This window comes from Ranitomeya variabilis, chromosome 6 (genome assembly GCF_051348905.1).
Source record: "Ranitomeya variabilis isolate aRanVar5 chromosome 6, aRanVar5.hap1, whole genome shotgun sequence".
Lineage (NCBI taxonomy): Eukaryota > Metazoa > Chordata > Amphibia > Anura > Dendrobatidae > Ranitomeya > Ranitomeya variabilis.
The window spans coordinates 249,059,190-249,078,618 of NC_135237.1; the positions used below are offsets into that span (position 1 = coordinate 249,059,190).

At 41.3% G+C, this 19,429-nt stretch overlaps 1 protein-coding gene across 3 annotated transcripts in view; it reads left to right on the forward strand.

The window, feature by feature from the left end:
* The window catches only part of EPB41L4B (erythrocyte membrane protein band 4.1 like 4B), a 1,243,532-nt gene that overhangs the window by 307,623 nt on the left and 916,480 nt on the right, over positions 1 to 19,429 (forward strand). For all 3 annotated transcript variants that reach the window (XM_077269579.1, XM_077269578.1, XM_077269580.1), the window contains one exon: positions 15,335 to 15,402. In XM_077269579.1, coding sequence (XP_077125694.1) covers positions 15,335 to 15,402 — 68 coding nt within the window. The remainder of the gene's footprint in view (positions 1 to 15,334; positions 15,403 to 19,429) is intronic.

Sequence of the window (19,429 nt, forward strand, 5' to 3'; positions counted from 1 at the left end):
ATTCTCAGCAGGGTCCCTGATCGCAGTAGCGTGTCAGACACAGCGAGATCGTATGTATATCGCTGGAACGTCACGGATCGTGCCGTCGTAGCGACCAAAGTTCCACTGTGAGACGGTACCCTCAGGGTACGTGCACACGTTGCAGATTTGCCTGCATAATTTTCTGCACCGAATCTGCACCTCTTGGCAGAAAACGCAGGTGAAAATCCATATGGTTTTTATGCGGATTTGATGCATTTTTTCATGCTTTTTTTTTCATGAGGATTTGTATGCGTTTTTGTAACTTAAATAAAGATCTATTTAAAAAAAAAAATTGTGATTGTAATTTCTTTGTGCAACCTCTAATTTTACATACTCCATGGAAGAATAGTGTTGACAGACAGTTAGATAGATAGATAGGTAGGTAGATAGATAGATAGATAGATAGATAGATAGATAGATAGATAGGTAGATATAGATCAATAGATAAAATGGTACACAAATAGTTAGACACACACACACACACACACACACACACAAAATCTGCACTCAATATCTTTAATTTAAAAAAAAAAATGTCGTGAGCTTCAGCACAATTTCCTGCGCCTGGCAAGGGTTTAATACCCATGGAGCTTCCCAGGCTATGAATATCCACCTGCAGCTATATAAAATATCCCCAAAAAGAAATATGACGTGGGGCCCCCTATAATTTATAGCCATAAAGGCTATGCAGACCGCTGCGGGCTGATATTCATAGCCTAGAAATGGGCCTTGGATATTGCCCCCCCCCCCCCGGCTAAAAATACCAGCACCCAGCCGCCCCAGAAATGGCGCATCTGTACGATGCGCCAATTCTCTCTCTTCCCACTGCCCTGTAGCGGTGGCATATGGGGTAATAAAAGGTTAGTCACCTTTGATTGTAAGGTGACATTAAACCTGGTTAATAATGGAGAGGCATCAATAAGATGACTATCCATTATTAATTCTATAGTTATTAATGGGTTAAAAAAAGACACAGCCATAAAGTATTTTAATAAAATACTTTTTTTGTTTGGCTGTTTTGCTAGGTTCACTAAATGCTAAAGCTGACCTGCCATTATAATTCTCCAGATCATTATGAGTTCATAGACACCAAACATGTCTAGGTTATTTTTTATCTAAGTGGTAATAAAAAAAATTCCAAACTTTGCTAAAAAAAAAAAAAAAGCACAATTTTCCGATACGCGTAACGTCTCCATTTTTCGTGATCTGGGGTTGGTTGAGGGTTTATTTTTTGCATGCCGAGCTGACGTTTTTAATTATACCACTTTGGTGCGGGTACGATCTTTTTATCGCCCGTTATTGCATTTTGCGGTGACCAAAAAAAAAGCGTAATTCTGGCGTTTCGCTGCGGATGTGCCTGACTCAATGGAAGTCAATGGGTACAGAAACGCTGCAGATCCGCAAAAAGAATTGACATGCTGCTGAAAAAAAGACGCTGCATTTCTGTGCGGATTATTCCGCAGCATGGGCACAACAAATCTCCATTTCCCATAGATTAACATTGTCTGTGCACTACACTGTGGATTTGATGCGAATCCGTGCTGCCAAAAACGCTGCGGATTCGCATCTAAATCTGCAACGTGTGCACATAGCCTAATTGGATTGAATCTCTTTTTTAACGTATGCAAAAAAGGAATTTCTGAATAAGGCCTTTTAGGTTCTGTTTGAAGCAAGACAAAATTAGGTTAAGAGTACATTTAAAGGGGTTGTCCACTACTTTCAGTTAACCCCCCAATGTATCCCCCCGAGGCCCCTAATGAATTTTATCAATACCTTCTGTTGCCGTTTTCGCCTGTGAGCGGCTCTATGGCGGCGGCTGAGTCCGGGTCACGTGACGCCCAGGCTGCAGCCACCGCTAATTTCCGCCGGCTAATTGTCGTCTCTGTGTGCAGGCATCATCCGATGGGACTACAAGTCCCATCGGGCTCTGCCTGCTAGAGTGACAGTGAGTGACACATTAGCCAATGATGGGACAGTAGTAGTCCCATCATCCGGCTAATGTCTTGAATGTAAAAAAAAAAAACATACACATATACAGTACATACATACATAGAACACACATACAGGACATGTGATGACATGCACCATGCGGCGCCATGCGACATGTGACGAAATGCACCATGCGACAACATGCAGCATGTGAAATGTGACATGCACCATGCGACATGCGACAACATGCGCCATGCGACGAAATGCTCCATGTGACATCATGCAACATGCAGCATTTGACATGTGACATGCGACATGCTACATGTGACGACATGCGTCATGCGATGACATGCACCATGTGACGACATGCGACATGCAGCATGCGACATGTGACATGCGACATGTGACAACATGCGACGACATGCAGCATGCGACGACATGCAGCATGCGACGACATGCAGCATGCACCATGCGACGACATGCAGCATGCGACATGTGACAACATGCGCCATGCGACGACATGCAGCAAGCGACATGTGACATGCGACGACATGCACCTTGCGACGACATGCGCCATGCGACGAAATGCGACATGCGATGAAATGTGACATGTGACATGCGACATGCAGCATGTTACATGTGACAACATGCGACGACATGCAGCATGCGACGACATGCAGCATGCGGCGCCATGCAACGACATGTGCCATGCGACATGTGACGACATGCGCCATGCGACGACATGCGCCATGCAACGACATGCAGCATGTGACATCATGCGACATGCCACATACAGTACATACATACAGTACATACATACAACATACAGTACATATAGACATACAGTACATGTAACATAGAGAACATACTCACCATCACTTGTCACTTTGTTCCCCGAAGCCAGTGTCATCTGTAAAAAAATATTAAAATAATAAACAAACAATATACTCCCTGATCCGCAGAAATCCAATTAAAACGACTGTTCCTCGACGATCTCTCGTGGAGAGCAGGAGCATCAGCTGATGCGACCGCTCTCCAGGGGCTCCAGGAACACAATGAGGGGAGGAAGGTATCCTTCCACAGTGTATTCCCCACAATGTATTCCTACGCCCCTGTGAAAAAATAGTCCCTAGTCTCACCTTATGGCATTGCTGTGTGAGAAAGTTCCCACACAGTTTTTTGCCATAAAGTGAGACTTTGAACTCAGGTAACCTCAGTGATGCACTGCAGGAGCCATTGTCTCCTGTCAGTGTGTCACTGAGGGTCCTATAGAGCAGTGACATCACCCGATGTCACTGTTCTATAGGGGAGATCGTCGTGGGACACTCGTTATTAATTGGACTACGGCGGACAGGTAGTATACGGTTTATTATTTTACGTTTTTTGCAGGCGCTGAAGTATGGTAAGTATGGTTAAATGAAGAATAATAAAATACTTTTTTCCTAATTTGTGTTTTATTAACCCTTTATTACTATTGGATTAATAACGGATAGGTGTCTTATTGACGCCACTCCGTTATTAACCCGGCTTAATGTCACCTTACGATAGCAAGGTGACATAAACCCCTTATTACCCCATATCCCACCGCTACACGGGAGTGGGAAGAGAGAGGCTAAGTGCCAGAATTGGTGCATCTTACAGATGCGCCATTTCTGGGGTGGCTGCGGACTGGTATTTGTAGCCGGGGGGGGACCAATATCCATGGCCCCTCTCTAGGCTATGAATATCAGCCCGCAGCTGTCTGTGTAGCCTTTCTGGCTATAAAATATAGGGGGACCCCACGTCATTTTTTTTTGGGATCCCCCTATTTTAATAGCCAGTAAAGGCTACGCAGACGGCTGCGGGCTGATATTCATAGCAGGCTACAAATATTGGCCCCCGGCCGTCGGCTTTCCCCCTCTGGCGCAGAAAATTGCGCGGGAGCCCACGCCATTTTTTTTTTCTTTTTTTTTTTTTAACTGAAACATATTGTTTATTAACCCCTTTCTGCCAGCTGACGGAATAGTACGTCAGCTGGCAGTATCCCCCGCTTTGAGGTGGGATTCGCGGTGAGTCCACTTCAAAGCCGCAACATGTCAGCTGTTTTCAATACAAAAAAAAAAATGTACATGATCGCTAAACGGCATAGCGAGAAAAAAAAAATCAAAAGACAAAATTAAATTTTTTTGGTCGCCACGACACTGCATTAAAATGCAATAATGGGCGATCAAAAGAACGTATCTGCACAAAAGTGGTATCATTAAAAACGTCAGCTCGGCGCGCAAAAAATTAGCCCTCACTCGACCCGATATCTCAGAACATATAGACGCTACGGGTATCGGAAAATGGCGCAATTATTTTATTTCTTTTTAGCAAACTTTGGAATTTTTTTTCACCACTTAGATAAAAAATAACCTAGACGTGTTTGGTGTCTATGAACTCGTAATGACCTGGAGAATCATAATGGCAGGTCAGTTTTAGGCTGTGTGCACACGTTGCAGATTTGGGTGCAGAATTTTCTGCACAAAATCTGCATCTCCTTGCAGAAAACGCAGCTGCGTTTTGGATGCATTTTTTTCACGTTTTTTTTCATGTTTTTTGTGCGGTTCTGATGCGGGTTTTTTGTGTGGTTTTGATGCAGTTCTTGGTGCGGTTTTTGTTGCGGTTTTTGCGTGTTTTTTGTGCGTTTTTGTATGCGTTTTTGAAAGCATTTTTGAACAAAAAAAAACAATTTGTGATGTCATTATTGTCCAACCCACACTCAATTACACACAGATAGACATATAGATGATAGATGAAATGGATAGACAGGGCTACATATAGATAGATCTATAGATGCATACTTCTATCTATTCATATATCTATCTATAGATGTGTCTGGATAGATATATCTATTGATAGATGTATGGATAGCGTAGGGTGTGTGTCCACTGTCCGGATTACATCCGAATTGGCTGCAGATTGGATGCTGCGTACTTGTAGTCCCATCGGATCGTGCCTGCACACACCCCAAAAGACCCCCCGCACAGCCCCGCACACATCCAAACAGCCCGCAGACCCCGCACACACCTGAACAGTCCCGCACAGCGCCGCACACATCCGAACAGCCCGCAGACCCCGTCCGCACACACATACACGCACACCGTCACCGCCCACACACTTCCCTCCTCCCGAACTGCAGCGCTTCTCGGACCCACATCCGCATCTAAACTGCATATCTTTTTTACAACTACAGTTTTGCTGCGGATGTGCCCAACTCAATGAAAGTCTATGGGTGCATAAACGCCGCAGTTTGGCACAAAAGAAGTGACATGCTCCGGAAAAAAAAAAGCTGCGTTTCGGTGCGGCTTTATCCGCAGCATGTGCACAAGTCTGCGGCTCCCATTGAGTTACATTGGTTGTGCACTACACTGCGGATTTGATGCAATTGTGTGCGGCAAAAAATGCTGCGGATCTGCAATCAAATCTGCAACGTGTGCACAGCTTTAGCCTTAGCATTTAGTGAACCTAGCAAAAAAGCCAAGCAAAAAACAAGTGTGGGATTGCAGTTTTTTTGCAATTTCATTGCACTTTGACTTTTTTTCACATTTTCTGTTAAATGACATGGTAAAACCAACGGTGTCGTTCAAAAGTAGAACTTGTCCCGCCAAAGATAAGCCCTCACATGGCCATATTGACGGAAAAATTATGGCTCTGGATAGAAGGGGAGCGATAAACGAAAAGCTCCAGGGGTGAAGGGGTTTAGAAACATGGATATGGACATATCTATGGAAATAGACATGGATAGATATGGGATGGATAGATAGATACATACAGATATATCTATCTGTCTATCTATCTATTTGTTATCTATCTATCTGTGTGTAATGGAGTGTGGGTTGGACAAATGTAAAAGAGGAGGTTGGACAGAAATGACATCACAAATCTTTTTGAAGATAGAGGAGGGAGAGGAGGGAGGGGTTGGAGTGTGTTTTGGAGTGGGTGTGCCAGGTGCAGAGTTACAGGCGAGTGCAATGCATCATGGAACTTGTAGTATTAGAGCACAGTAAGTCAGGAGAAAGGAAGTTGTCGATTAACCCCATGAGAGCTGGATCCAGCACTGAAGATGTGCTGCTACAGCATGATAAAAGGTAATATTGCTAAAATAAAGACAGTGGATGTTTTCAGTGGCACATAATAGCAAGATTTATGAAAAAAAAATAATTGTTTATTGTAGTGGACAACTTCTTTAATCTTATCCTTACATTGTCTTCAATTTTGTTTCCTTTTTTCTTGCCAAGTTTTTATTTATGTGCCTTTTGCCTTTCTGTATCAAACATTTGTTTAATTCCTTAGTGACAGAGCCAATTTGCAGCTTAATGAGCAGGCCAATTTTTACAATTCTGACCACTGTCATTTTGAGGTTATAACTCGTGCTTCACAGGAACTGAAGCAATGTGGAAGGAAAAAATTACATTAAATTTTTTTTACAAACATTTTACTTCAGAACCAAGTTTTTTTATTTTCACAAGTGTAAAAAGAGAAAATGAACCACAAAATTTGTTGTGCAATTTCTCCTGAATACGCCATATGTGGGGGTAAACCACTGTTTAGGCGCACGGCAGAGCTTGGAAGAGAAGGAGCGCCGTTTGACTTTTTCAATGCAGAATTGGCTGGAATTGAGATCGGACGCCATGTCACGTTTGCAGAGCCCCTGATGTGCCTAAACAGTGGAAACGCCCACAAGTGACACCATTTTGGAAACTAGACCAATTAAGGAACTTATCTATATGTGTGGTGAGCATTTTGAACCCCCAAGTTGTTAACAGAAGTTTATAATGTAGAGCTGTGAAAATAAAAAAAACTATTTTTTCCACAAAAATGATCTTTTTGCCCCCAAATGTTTTATTTTCACAAGGGTAACAGGAGAAATTAGACCACCAAAATTGTTGTGCAATTGGTCCTGAGTACGCCGACACCCGATATGTGGGGGTAAACCACTGTTTGGGCACATGGCAGAGCTCGGAAGGGAAGGAGCGCTGTATGACTTTTTTAATGCATAATTGGCTGGAATTGAGATCGGATGCCATGTCGCATTTGGAGAGCCCCTGATGTGCCTAAACAGAGGAAAACCCCCACAAATGACACCATTTTTAAAAATAGACCCCTCAAGGAGCTTATCTAGATGGTGGTAAGCACTTTGAACGCCCAAGTGCTTCATAAAAGTTTATAACACAGAGCCGTGAAAATAAAAAATCAATTTTCTTTTTCCTCAAAAATGACTTTTTTAGCCCCCCCATTTTTTTTATTTTCCCAAGGGTAACAGGAGAAACTGGACCCAAGAGTTATTGTCCAATTTGTCCTGAGTACGCAGATGCCACATTTGTGCGGATAAACCACTGTTTGAGCGCATGGCAGAGCTCAGAAGGGAGGGAGCACCATTTGACTTTTTGAACTGGAATCAATGGTGGAGCCATGTCGCGTTTGGAGACCCCCCTGATGTACCTAAACAGTGGAAACCTCCCAATTCTAACTCCATTCCTAACCCCCAACACACCCCTAACCATAACCCTAATCAAAACCCTAACCCCAACACACGCCCAACCATAATCCCAACCATAACCCTAATCCCAACCATAACTAGTGTTGAGCGATACCGTCCGATACTTGAAAGTATCGGTATCGGAAAGTATCGGCCGATACCGGCAAAGTATCGGATCTAATCCGATACCGATAGCTGATACCAATACAAGTCAATGGGACACCAAGTATCGGACGGTATCCTGTATGGTTCCCAGGGTCTGAAGGAGAGGAAACTCTCCTTCAGGCCCTGGGATCCATATCAATGTGTAAAAGAAAGAATTAAAATAAAAAATAGGGATATACTCACCTCTCCGGCGCAGCCTGGACTTTACCGCCGTAACCGGGAGCCGTTGTACCTAAGAATGCGTGCTTGAAGGGCCTTAGATGAGGTCACTGCGCTCTGATTGGTCCGTAGCAGTCGCGTGACCGCTACGCGACCAATCACAAAGCTGTGACGTCACCTAAGGTCTTTCAAGCGCTTGAAATACCTTAGAAGACGTCCGCAGCTTCTGATTGGTCGCGTAGCGGTCGCGTGACCGCTACGTGACCAATCACAAAGCCGTGACGTCTTCTAAGGTATTTCAAGCGCTTGAAAGACCTTAGGTGACGTCACGGCTTTGTGATTGGTCGCGTAGCGGTCACGCGACCGCTACGGACCAATCAGAGAGCAGTGACCTCATCTAAGGCCCTTCAAGCGCGCATTCTTGGGTACAACGGCTCCCGGTTACGGCGGTAAAGTCCAGGCTGCGCCGGAGAGGTGAGTATATCCCTATTTTTTATTTTAATTCTTTCTTTTACACATTGATATTAATCCCGATACCGATTCCCAATACAACAAAAGTATCGGATCTCAGTATCGGAATTCCGATACCGGCAAGTATCGGCCGATACCCGATACTTGCGGTATCGGAATGCTCAACACTAACCATAACCCTAACCACAAACCTAACACTAATTTCAACACACCCCTAATCCCATCCCTAACCGTAATACCAACCCTAACCCTAATCCCAAACCCTAATCCCAACCCTAATTTTAGCCCCAACCCTAACCCTAACTTTAGCCCAACTCACTTTAGCCCAACTGTAACCCTAATTGGAAAATTCCCGGAAAAAGATGGTGGCGCCCATGTGGGGGAGCAGGAGGGCCGAAGAGTACCAGGGGGGATCGGGGACCCTATTTATCTTTCCTCTGATGTGCGATCACATCAGAGGAGAGATAAATTAAATGGCACATCGGACTTTTATTTCCGGACGCCGTTATACGTTAATAACGGCAATCGCAAAACCGACCCGAATCATGTTCTTTGGGGTCTCGGCAGCCGAGACCCCAGAGAAAGTCAGACTCTGGAGGACGCATTACACTTTTTCCACAGCGCCTTTAATTAACGGCGCTGTGGTTTAAGTACACTTAATCGGCGGTCGTTAAGAGGTTAATTAAACACTTTATTTCAGGAGGTGTTTACCAAAATAAAAATAATCTCTTTATTTATATAGCGCCAACATATTCCGCAGCGCATTACAGTTTTTGCACACGTTATCATCACTGTCCCCGCTGGGGCTCACAATCCAGAATCCCAATCAGTATGTCTTTGGAGTGTGGGAGGAAACCGGGGTACCCAGAGGAAACCCACGCAAACACGGGGAGAACATGCAAACTCTTTGTTGTCCTTGGTGGGATTTGAACCCAGGACTCCAGCGCTGCAAGACTGCAGTGCTAACCACTGATCGACGGTGCTGCCATGATCTAACATGATCCACTTAACACTTTGCTGATATCCGCCGTGGACATATAGTATGTGTCAAAAGATGGGACAAAAAACTGTTCATCCAGTGGTTTTCATTGATTTTAGTGGAATGTACACATTGTAGAATCAGACTGAAAGACCGCAAAACCATGAAGGGCTACCTGCAAACAATGTGTAAAGAAACGTGTAAAGCAAACCAGAATGTTAAACTTTGGATTTCTCAAAGTCTCTTCCCCCATTTTACTCTGATGACAACTTTTTCCATCCTTGGCCTTCTGTCAAGCAGCTTCATTAGGTAGTCATCTGGAATGGCTTTCTAACAGCCTTAAAGGAATTCTCAGAGATGCTGAGCACTGGTTGCTGCTTTGCCTTCACTTTTCGGTTCATCTAATTCGAAACCATTTAAATTGGGTTGAGGTCTGGTGATTGTAGAGGCCATGTGATGTGATGCATTTACAATATTTTAGATTTACTTGATTTAGCTCAATGTCTCCTGACTGCAACAACACCCTGTATGTGGTTTCACACTACTGTTTAGACACATGAAGAGGCTCAGAAGGGAAGATGCACCATCTGGAGCCCACATTTTCTGGAATGGTTTACTTGTCACCATATACAAGTGCTTCTCACAAAATTAGAATATCATCAAAAAGTTAATTTATTTTAGATTTTCAATACAAAAAGTGAAACTCATATATTATGCAGAGTAATTATAAACCGAGTGATCCATTTCAATTGTTTATATTTCTGTTAATGTTGATGATTATGGCTTACAGCCAATGAAAACCCAAAAGTCATTATCTCGGTAAATTAGAATACTTTATAACACCAGCTTGAAAAATGATTTTAAAATTTGAACTGTTGGCCTACTGAACTGTATGTTCAGTAAATGCACTCAATTCTTGTTTGGGGCTCCTTTTGCATCAATTGCTGCATCAATGTGGCTTGGCATGGAGGCGAATAGCCTGTGGCACTGCTGAGGTATTATGGAAGCCCTGGTTGCTTTGATAGCAGCCTTAAGCTTGTCTGCATTGTTGGGTCTGGTGTCTCTCATCTTCCTCTTGACAGTAGTCCATAGATTCTCTATGGGGTTAAGGTCTGGCAAGTTTGCTGGCCAATCAAGCACAGTGATACTGTTGGTTTTAAACTAAAGGTATTGGTACTTTCGGCAGTGTGGACAGGTGCCAAGTCCTGCTGGAGAATGAAATTTCAATTGTCGGCAGATGGAAGCATAAAGTGCTCTAAAATTTCCTGGTAGACTGCTTTCCTTGGTCTTGATAAAACACAGTGGACCTACTCCAGCAGATGACATGGCTCCCCAAACCATCTCTGATTGTGGAAACTTCACACTAGACCTCAAATAGCTTGGATTGTGTTCCTCTCCACTCTTTCTCCAGACTCTGGGACCTAGATTTCCAAATGAAATGCAAAACTTTCTTTCATCTGAAAACAACACCTTGGACCATTGAGCAACAGTCCAGTTCTTTTTCTCCTTGGCCCAGGTAGGGCGCTACTGGCGTTGTCTATTAGCCATGAGTGGCTTAACACCAGGAATGACACTTGTATCCCATGTTCTGGATGCATCTGTGTGTGGTGGCTCTTGAAGCAATGACTCCAGCAACAATCCACTCCTTGTGAATCTCCCCAAATTTTTGAATGGCCTTTTCTTAACAATCCTTTCAAAGCTGAGGTTATTCCGATTGCTTGTGCACCTTTTTCTACCACACTTTTTCCTTCCACTGAACTTTCCATTAATATGCTTGGATACAGCACTCTGAACAGCCAGCTTCTTAAGCAATGACCTTTTGTGGCTTACCCTCCTTGTAGAATGTGTCAGTGGCTTCCTTCTTGACATCTGTCAAGTCAGCAGTCTTCCCCATGATTGTGGAGCCTACTGAAACAGACTATGGGGCCTTTTTATATGCTTAGGAAGGCTTTGAAGGTGTTTTTTTATCAATTATTCCAATTTACTGAGTTTATGACTTTTGGGTTTTCATTGGCTGTAAAACATAATCATCAATATAAACAGAAATAAACACATGAAATTGATCACTCTGTTTTCAATGACTCTCTATTATATTAGTTTCATTTTTTGTATTGAAGACCTGACATAAATTAACTTTTTAATGTTTGATGATATTCAAATTTTGTGAGAAGGCATTGTATGTGCAGAGCCCATTGGTATTAATTTAGAGGAAACATGCCAGAAACGCTATGCCCATCAATTTAATTACTAAGGTCTGTATCTACCATTTTTTTCTCCAAAATGGTTTCAAGAACTTAATGTGCAGCAGACAGCAAAAAGTGAAAAATTTCAATATTTTTGGTTTGTGACATATTAACACTATCCTGTCAGTATGATTAACTAGATACCGAATTTGTATTGTCTATATTTGTTTTTACCATATTTGTACAATAAAAATACAAAAATATTTTGGTGCTATATTGTGGGGTACATATCTTTAATTTACTGCTGACAGAACTGTATCAGTATTTTAGTATGAGGAGCTGTAGTTTTTATTGGCACCAATTTGGGCAATATATGTTTTTTTTATCACTTATTTTTCAACCTTTGTGAGACAACATAAAACAAAACGGTTTTAGTTTTATTTTATTTATGTTTACTAACTAAATAGCGCTCCTATTTTATAGTTTGGGTCATTATGGACAAACTGGTAGTGTGATTACACAATACAAATTTAGTGTCACTTTTTTAAAATACATGATTTAAAAATTATATATATATATATATATATATATATATATATATATATATATATATATATATATATATATATATTCACCAAATTGTAAGGGCCCCCCATAACTTTTTACGTTTTCTACAGGGACATGATGAGACACATCCCCCTCCTTTCTTTACTTGGTGCTGCAGCCAGTCTGCTCCTCTGCAATCCCACCTTCTCCTAATGTATCTCATCCTGGTTCACAGCTACAGAAGCTTCTCTGTGTAGAAATGAGACCAAAATTACTCCTGTGGTCGCTACCCAGCCTGGCTTAAAGGGAGTCAGAAGTGTGAGCTGCAAACATCTGCAGCTCTCAACTTAACTCCTGATATCTCTGGCTGCATGGCAACTACTATGGCGATTCTGATCTCAACATCAAAATAAGCCCTGGATCAAGGCTTCAATCACACATCCATGTTTAAATATGGTACCAATGTCATCAGTACAGTGTATCAGTGTGTCGTCTCAGGTTCCATTTCCAGCAATCGAAATCTGAAATTTTTTTTTTACCTGACAACTTTTCTTTGCTGTTTTTTTCTGTTGGTGAACTAAAAATAAGTTTAGAATTTTTATCTTCATTAGTTCATTTTTTATAGATTTGTAAAGTTTTGAAATAGCCTTAATTTTGGGCTTGTATGAAAACAATTCTTATCATATCTCAGGCTAGAATTAAGATAAAGAGGTGGCAGAGGCAACATTTTGTTCAGAATTGTACAGGCTCTAATTTGATATGTCACAAGATTGTTGATCTTTTGTTTTTGAGGAGTCAAATTCAAAATTTTGATAGGCGTTTTTTGGAAAACTAGATGTTATAAATTTAAAAAATATATACATTTAAGTGTTACTTGTGTTCTTGGTTACGTTTGTTGTGGGATTCAAGTTGGGATCTCCGTAGGATCATATTTCAAAGCATTATGTTCTAAATACAGTGCCATCCTAATCATGTATGTGTAATACTAAATTAAAAGAATCAGTATTTTTAACACCTTTTTAAATATACTTTAACAATTTTTTTTATTATTTCGTCACTAAATTGTCATTTTTCAAGTTTTTAAAAAGAATAGTACAGTAGGTAAAAATCATGAAGCTATAAAATAAAACAATAAGAACTAGTCTTAAACAATTAATATTAAGTCTTTATACTGACCTTTTATCATCAATTTGTCCCTTCTACTGGGTGAAATGTAATCTTGTCCACAATCTTTTACTAGCTATGGGAATTTCTTTGTGTCAGAGTATGTCCTACTAAAATGGGGTTTGGGTCTTCCTAAGTTAATGTCTGATTTTTGTTTACTTTTAAGTCTACGTTCACATTTGCGGTCTGCGCCGCAGCGTCGGGCGCCGCAGCGTCGGGCGCCGCAGCGTCGCCACATGCGTCATGCGCCCCTATATTTAACATGGGGGTGCATGGACATGCGTCGCACTTGCGTTTTGCGCCGCATGCGTCACTGCAGCGCACGCATCCGGGCGCAGAGGACGCAGCAAGTTGCATTTTTGCTGCGTCCAAAATCAATCAAAAAAAGGACGCATGCGGCGCAAAACGCAGCGTTGTGCATGCGGTTTGCTGCGTTTTTGTTTGCGTTGTGTGTTGCGGCGCCGACGCTGCGGCGCACAACGCAAATGTGAACATAGCCTTATATGTCTGGTTTTCTTGGATACAAAACAGACGATCATGGACCAGAAGGTGCAGAAAAGTCACTTCTACTTCTTCTTTGTCATAATATTTGGAGAGTTCATTAGCCAGCTAGCAGTGCCAATCATATTCACAGGTCACATAACCAGTTATGTCATCCATTGCCAATCTTGTGCCACCTTCAATCACTTCATGGACTTCAGTGTCATTGCTGAATGAAAATATCCTTGTTTTTATATGTTTCACTCCATGGAATGAAAGTGTGTTATTGTTGAGTCCCTTTAATTGGTTCTTCTTTCTTTTAACTAATATTTTCACAAATTCTCCTCTTCTTCATGATCCTGGTTTTTACAGTACATGGGTGTTATGAATATTTTTCTCACTCCAGTTGAAAAGTTGTATGGGTTTTAAGATTTGGTCTGAATATTGTCTTTGGAGGCTAACGTGAGCTGAAACACGATTGACGGGGCCTCCTAATCCTAAAGTGCCATTCAACTTCCACTCTAAAATCTTTCTTGTGATGGCATACATTTGTAAAGTTTTTATACTGTGCAAAAGAGCCATCTGAGAACTAGTAGACCTTACTCAAACTTGGTAGGATGTCCGTTCTTATCACTGAAATAAAAAAAAATGTAGTAACAATTGAGCAGCTATTGAATCATTAAGTAAGTACTTGGATATCGTAAGTACACTTTTGTGCTTCATCCTTGACAACAAAGGAATAGTTCTCTGAAAAGTCTGAGCTTGTTTCTACCTCACGAAGAATGTTTTCCTTCAGATGATTATAGTAGTCTGACTGTTGGTGAGCTAAACATGTTTTTTTTTACAGGGTTAGTCTGAAACCCAAAAGTAAATTTCAGTGAATAAATCTGAGTCGCATCTATGAGTAAATCTAATACCAAGCTCGTTAATGTTGATATATTCAATAAACCTTGGTATGGCAGATACATCGCCGCCCCAAATAATGAGTAGGTCGTCGATGTATCTGCCATACCACACGAGATCTGCCAAATGGGGATTGTCCACCGAATAGATGTATTCTTTCTCCCAGAAAGACCTAGTTAAATTAGCAAGGGACAGGGAGTATCTCGCTCCCATGGGCACTCCAGTCTTCTGTGCAAAAATAGCATTATCAAATGAAAAAATATTGTGTTTTAAAAGAAAAAAGGTAACTTGTAATGCAAATTCAATTAAATCATGTGAATATAAATTGGAATTAGTAAGATGGAACTGTAACGCCCTCATGGCTAAGTCATGAGGGATGCAAGTATAAAGGGAGATAACATCACAGCATAACCATGAAAAGCTGTCATGCCAAATTTTTTTTGAAAAAATTCTAAGAACCTCATGGGAATCTTTAATATAACCTGGAGATCTGATTACAATGGGTTGCAAAAGAGAATCTACATCTACAAAAATCACAGCGGGTGGTGGTTCAGCGTTACTTTCCTGGGCTGCGATATCTTGACAGTGTTTGATATTTTCCGAACAGCATTTGAAAGAAGTTTACCTCTCTTGCAGATATTAATAGTGATGATGCTGTTTGGACTATGCGGGATCATAGAATTTAGATATTGGTGTTTGCTAATGTTGCAGCAGGTTAACACAGCTGCCCTCATCCTGGATATTTTAGATGGGGCACCAAAAATGTTGCTATTTGTGAACGAGGTTTGTGATTACTAAGTGAGAATTAACAAACCTTTATTTCTCCTCTTCAAGCAACAATACCTTCCAAATATCCAGCAGAGTCAGCAACATTGGCACCCTCATACGTCCCCAAATATCAGGTTGGTTATTTTTTATATATATTTGTTAAAGTGAACCAAATCACGGACAGCATAAATCTGACCCAATCTACATTTTTGCAGTTGTGTATGTTCTACTTTAAAACACTGCTGTACTTAAGTGAAGATATACTTTGAAAATCCATTTGGGGATCAAAACAAAGTCTGTGGTGGGATTCCCACGGCTTCTTCACACCCCAATTGACTGATCTTTCTCTATGTTTGAGTAGGATGAGACCCATGAGCAAGTGACTTTGCGCTTTGACTAGTCATCCTAGACTTATAGTCCCCGGAAAACTTTTCACGGTATATTTTATCTTAAACACTGCAGATTTTCAGACTAAAACCTACACGGCTGAAATAATGCCTGAACCACGGTCAGCATGAATCTGACAGGTTCCTTCTTTTTAAATATTAAATATTTATTATATTAAATGTTAAATATATGCGTAACTAATGTCTTAGGAAATAAAGGACCATTGTTTCTTTTTCTTGCATTCTTACTTTTCTAGCTTTGTGATAAATTAAGTGTCTTGTTTGTGCATACCGTTAAATATGAATGAATGATACTGTTTAAAGTGAGCATGAACTGCATTTTATTCTAAGATTATTTATGCAGCTGTAGAAAAGTTTCACTTATGAATAGGTGTTAAAATTGTCATACAAAAACTTTGAAATTGAAAACCGCTTTACTATGTACGGTACATACTTTTTCTTTTTAGTTAACATTTACAGTTCTGAAGAAAAATGTAATTAAGGAACCAAAGCTACAGCAGAAAGCACAGCTAGGGTATGAGTATCTTGAAAAGAGCTTCAAAAGCGCCCTATAAAATGAGCATAGTGCAATATAAAAACAACAGTGCTGTGTTCAAGTTCCATAACTTCTTTTAACCGCTGCAGGGTTCAGAAACTTAAGCGGACAAAAGGAGTAACATGCTCTTTCTTTGGAAGGCTTTCAATGGAAAGTCGCTTGCTCTTTATACTTGGCAGTGTAGCGTGAAAACATGAATGCTTCCAAAGCCACTTCAGGAAAATGACTGCTGACGTTTTTCTGAGCCCAGTTGTTTTCCTGAGCAGCTTCACCTTGGTAAACTCGGAAGCTGTGTGAGCATATAAATGTCTCCTTGGCCACCTACCCTTACATTCGAAAAACCAAAACTACTAAATGTCTTCAAATCAACAAAGTTTGATATTTAGTCTTTTATACTGAGTGAAAACTGCTAGGGTTGTTATTTTCCCATTTGGTTTTCTGTCCAAAAACTCTAGTCCGCTGCGATTTTTAACTGATATTTGGAAATTATAGAATTAAAGGGGTTGTCAAGGACTAACCTTTTGATGACCTATCAGTAGAGTCTATTTGCTTTGGCGGCTGGGTGTAAGCACTGCTCAGAGTCTGTACAACGCTGCTCCGTACATTGTTGAATGGCCACTCTCAGTAACTTCACCTTAATCTCTGTTCGCTTTGATAGAAGAGGACACTAAACATTGTACAAAGCCTCATTGTTCTAGCTCTGTGCATTGTCATATACTGTGTGTATCCTAGTCCTGGAAATTCGTGGAAGGGGAAAGAATTGTTAAGCAAAATGGACACAACTTCCTCTGTAAATTGCACCAAAAATATGTTTATATACTGTACTCCCAATTTATTATGTATTTGAAGATCTTTATAAGCATCACTAGATCGTTTTAAGTGTCTTAGTCAGCGGAGATGGCTAAGTAGGGTATTGAAATGTGCCAGATTTATTGTAGGCAGCATATATTGCCATAAAACCTATGAAGTAAATCAACAAGAAGAGAAAATTGTCTATAGGATGCCGTTCATAGGAGATCTTCAGTGACAGGCACGGGAGTCTTCTGCAGACCCACAGCTGTCATGCAATCAGTTGGTGTCCTGCGATCATGTGACACATATGCTGATGGACGGGAACTGTGACGTGTTTCCGGTAAGCACAAGTTGACAGCGGCATTTAACATTTTAATAGCCTTCACCCGCGGCAGTTAGAGGCACATGACAGCCGATCAAATCAGCTGCCATGTGCCTGAAAAGATGTGGGCTCAGCAGTGGACCCGCATCAAATGTGGAAACATAACCTATGACGTACCTATACGTCATAGGTCGTGAAGAGTATAAAAATTTTCCTACATACCTTTATTTATCAAAAAGGTATCTTTATTTACTGTATTTTGTCAGGATTTTAAATTTGCCAGGACACTCAGCAGGATAGACTGTGTGAAGCACAAGACAGACATGCTAAAGAGATGGATAATAATTCTCAGTCAGCTCCACTCAGTGTCTTGTAAGGTTGACTGATCAGAGGAATGTGCATTCACGATACCTGACAGGATGCTGCTGTGACATGACCTATGTCATGTGCTTCACAGCAGCTAGTTCAACTCCTGTGTGTGCTCTCAGATCTAGGACTGTTTGTGATTGATGGTAGCTGCCATCTTGAAATCCTGACAGTGCAGTAGATAAAGCATACCTGTGAAGAATATTGGAGATATATTTTCATGTCAATCATTTGTATCCTATATGACAAGGGATTATAAAAACCCCTTCAGCCTGTAGCTGTATGAGAAAGCTTGCACCTAGCTCCGCCAGGGACCAAGCCTCAAAGGCTGTGAGTGACAGATCTCACAATGAGGCCAGCTCATAACAGGACAAAGGCATTCTAGCAAGAGAGTCCTGCTGAAGATGGAGACACCTTCTAGAACATTGCAGGAACATAATTCCATGAGGAGTTATGGAGATACTATACGTCCCAGCCGTACATTGTGTATATTTCCGAGATCCCAGTACATGGTGAACGCCTGCCTTGATCTTGACCCCATTTTAGTAACCAGCGGTATGGAGATACATAGAACAGCTAGTAGAATCCAGATAGCAAAGCTGTGTTTGGTCTTAACCCGCCTCCCTAGGACCGTCTATTACGGAATTATGACCCATCTTAGATTTTAGCATTTTTAGCTTCAGAGGCAAGGGGAGGGGATTTAGGTTCAGCCCAGGCAGGAGGGGAGTGACCCAAAGGCTAGTGTATGGCCATGTGGTCTCTTTTCTGCATGTGGTCCACTTAGACAGTGGGGGCCACATTGAGTAACGTGCTATGAAGGACCTAGGAGCCAGCTGGCAGCCCATACTCCCTGCAGCCCAGCGCACATATGATTGAATGTCACCCGATAATTGACATTATCCATCTGCTTATATCTTTTGTCCTACCACTATTGTATTTGCATATCTGACCATTGTATTTGTATAACCACTGTGTATATAGTGTATTGTCTAGGGGGCCCTTAAGGCGATTAAATATATAATTTAGCCTTGGGTTGTTCTCTTATCTCAATACACACGTCCGTTTCTCGGTTTAACTTTCCATGCTACTGGGGCTGATCTCTGGCACAATATAATCCCGTTAACAGATCGGGCTTATAGCTAATGAGTAACAGGTGGCAGTCCTGCCAGATTGGCAGGGCTCTGTTTCATTGGTGTTAGTGAAAGGGGCCTCTCAGCCTGTCAGGTTTGAACGAGTGTTGTGCCACATCAGTGACTGGGTGGGCCACATCCTCTCACTTCTGCGTCCACCCCTGGGCCTATGTGGAGAGGGCACTTCTGTGTAAAACTGTACTAACCTGACCTTATGTGTCCCCAGGGGGTGCATAACGTCACATTGTTGAAATTGGGGAGACTGCATTATGTGATCCATCAGACATTATAGTGATATCAGGCAGGGTGGTGATGTGGTTGCAGCAGTGGGATTCTGTGTGGTCTCTCTGGTGCCATCCTTCACATGTGGTAGCATCTGTGGGGTTCTGTGTGATCTGTCTGGTGCCATACTTCACAATACCTTTCAGCTATATAAAAGTATTTTGAAAAATGTTTAGTTTATAAATGTTTATAATTTATTTTAGTACATTTTACAAAGAAACTTGTTAAGTAAAAAAAAAATAAAAAGTAACTGCCCCAAAGATGTCCATAACCTTACAAGGAAAAAATATAAGTAAAAAACTCGGCACTCAAAATGTATCGTGTTGA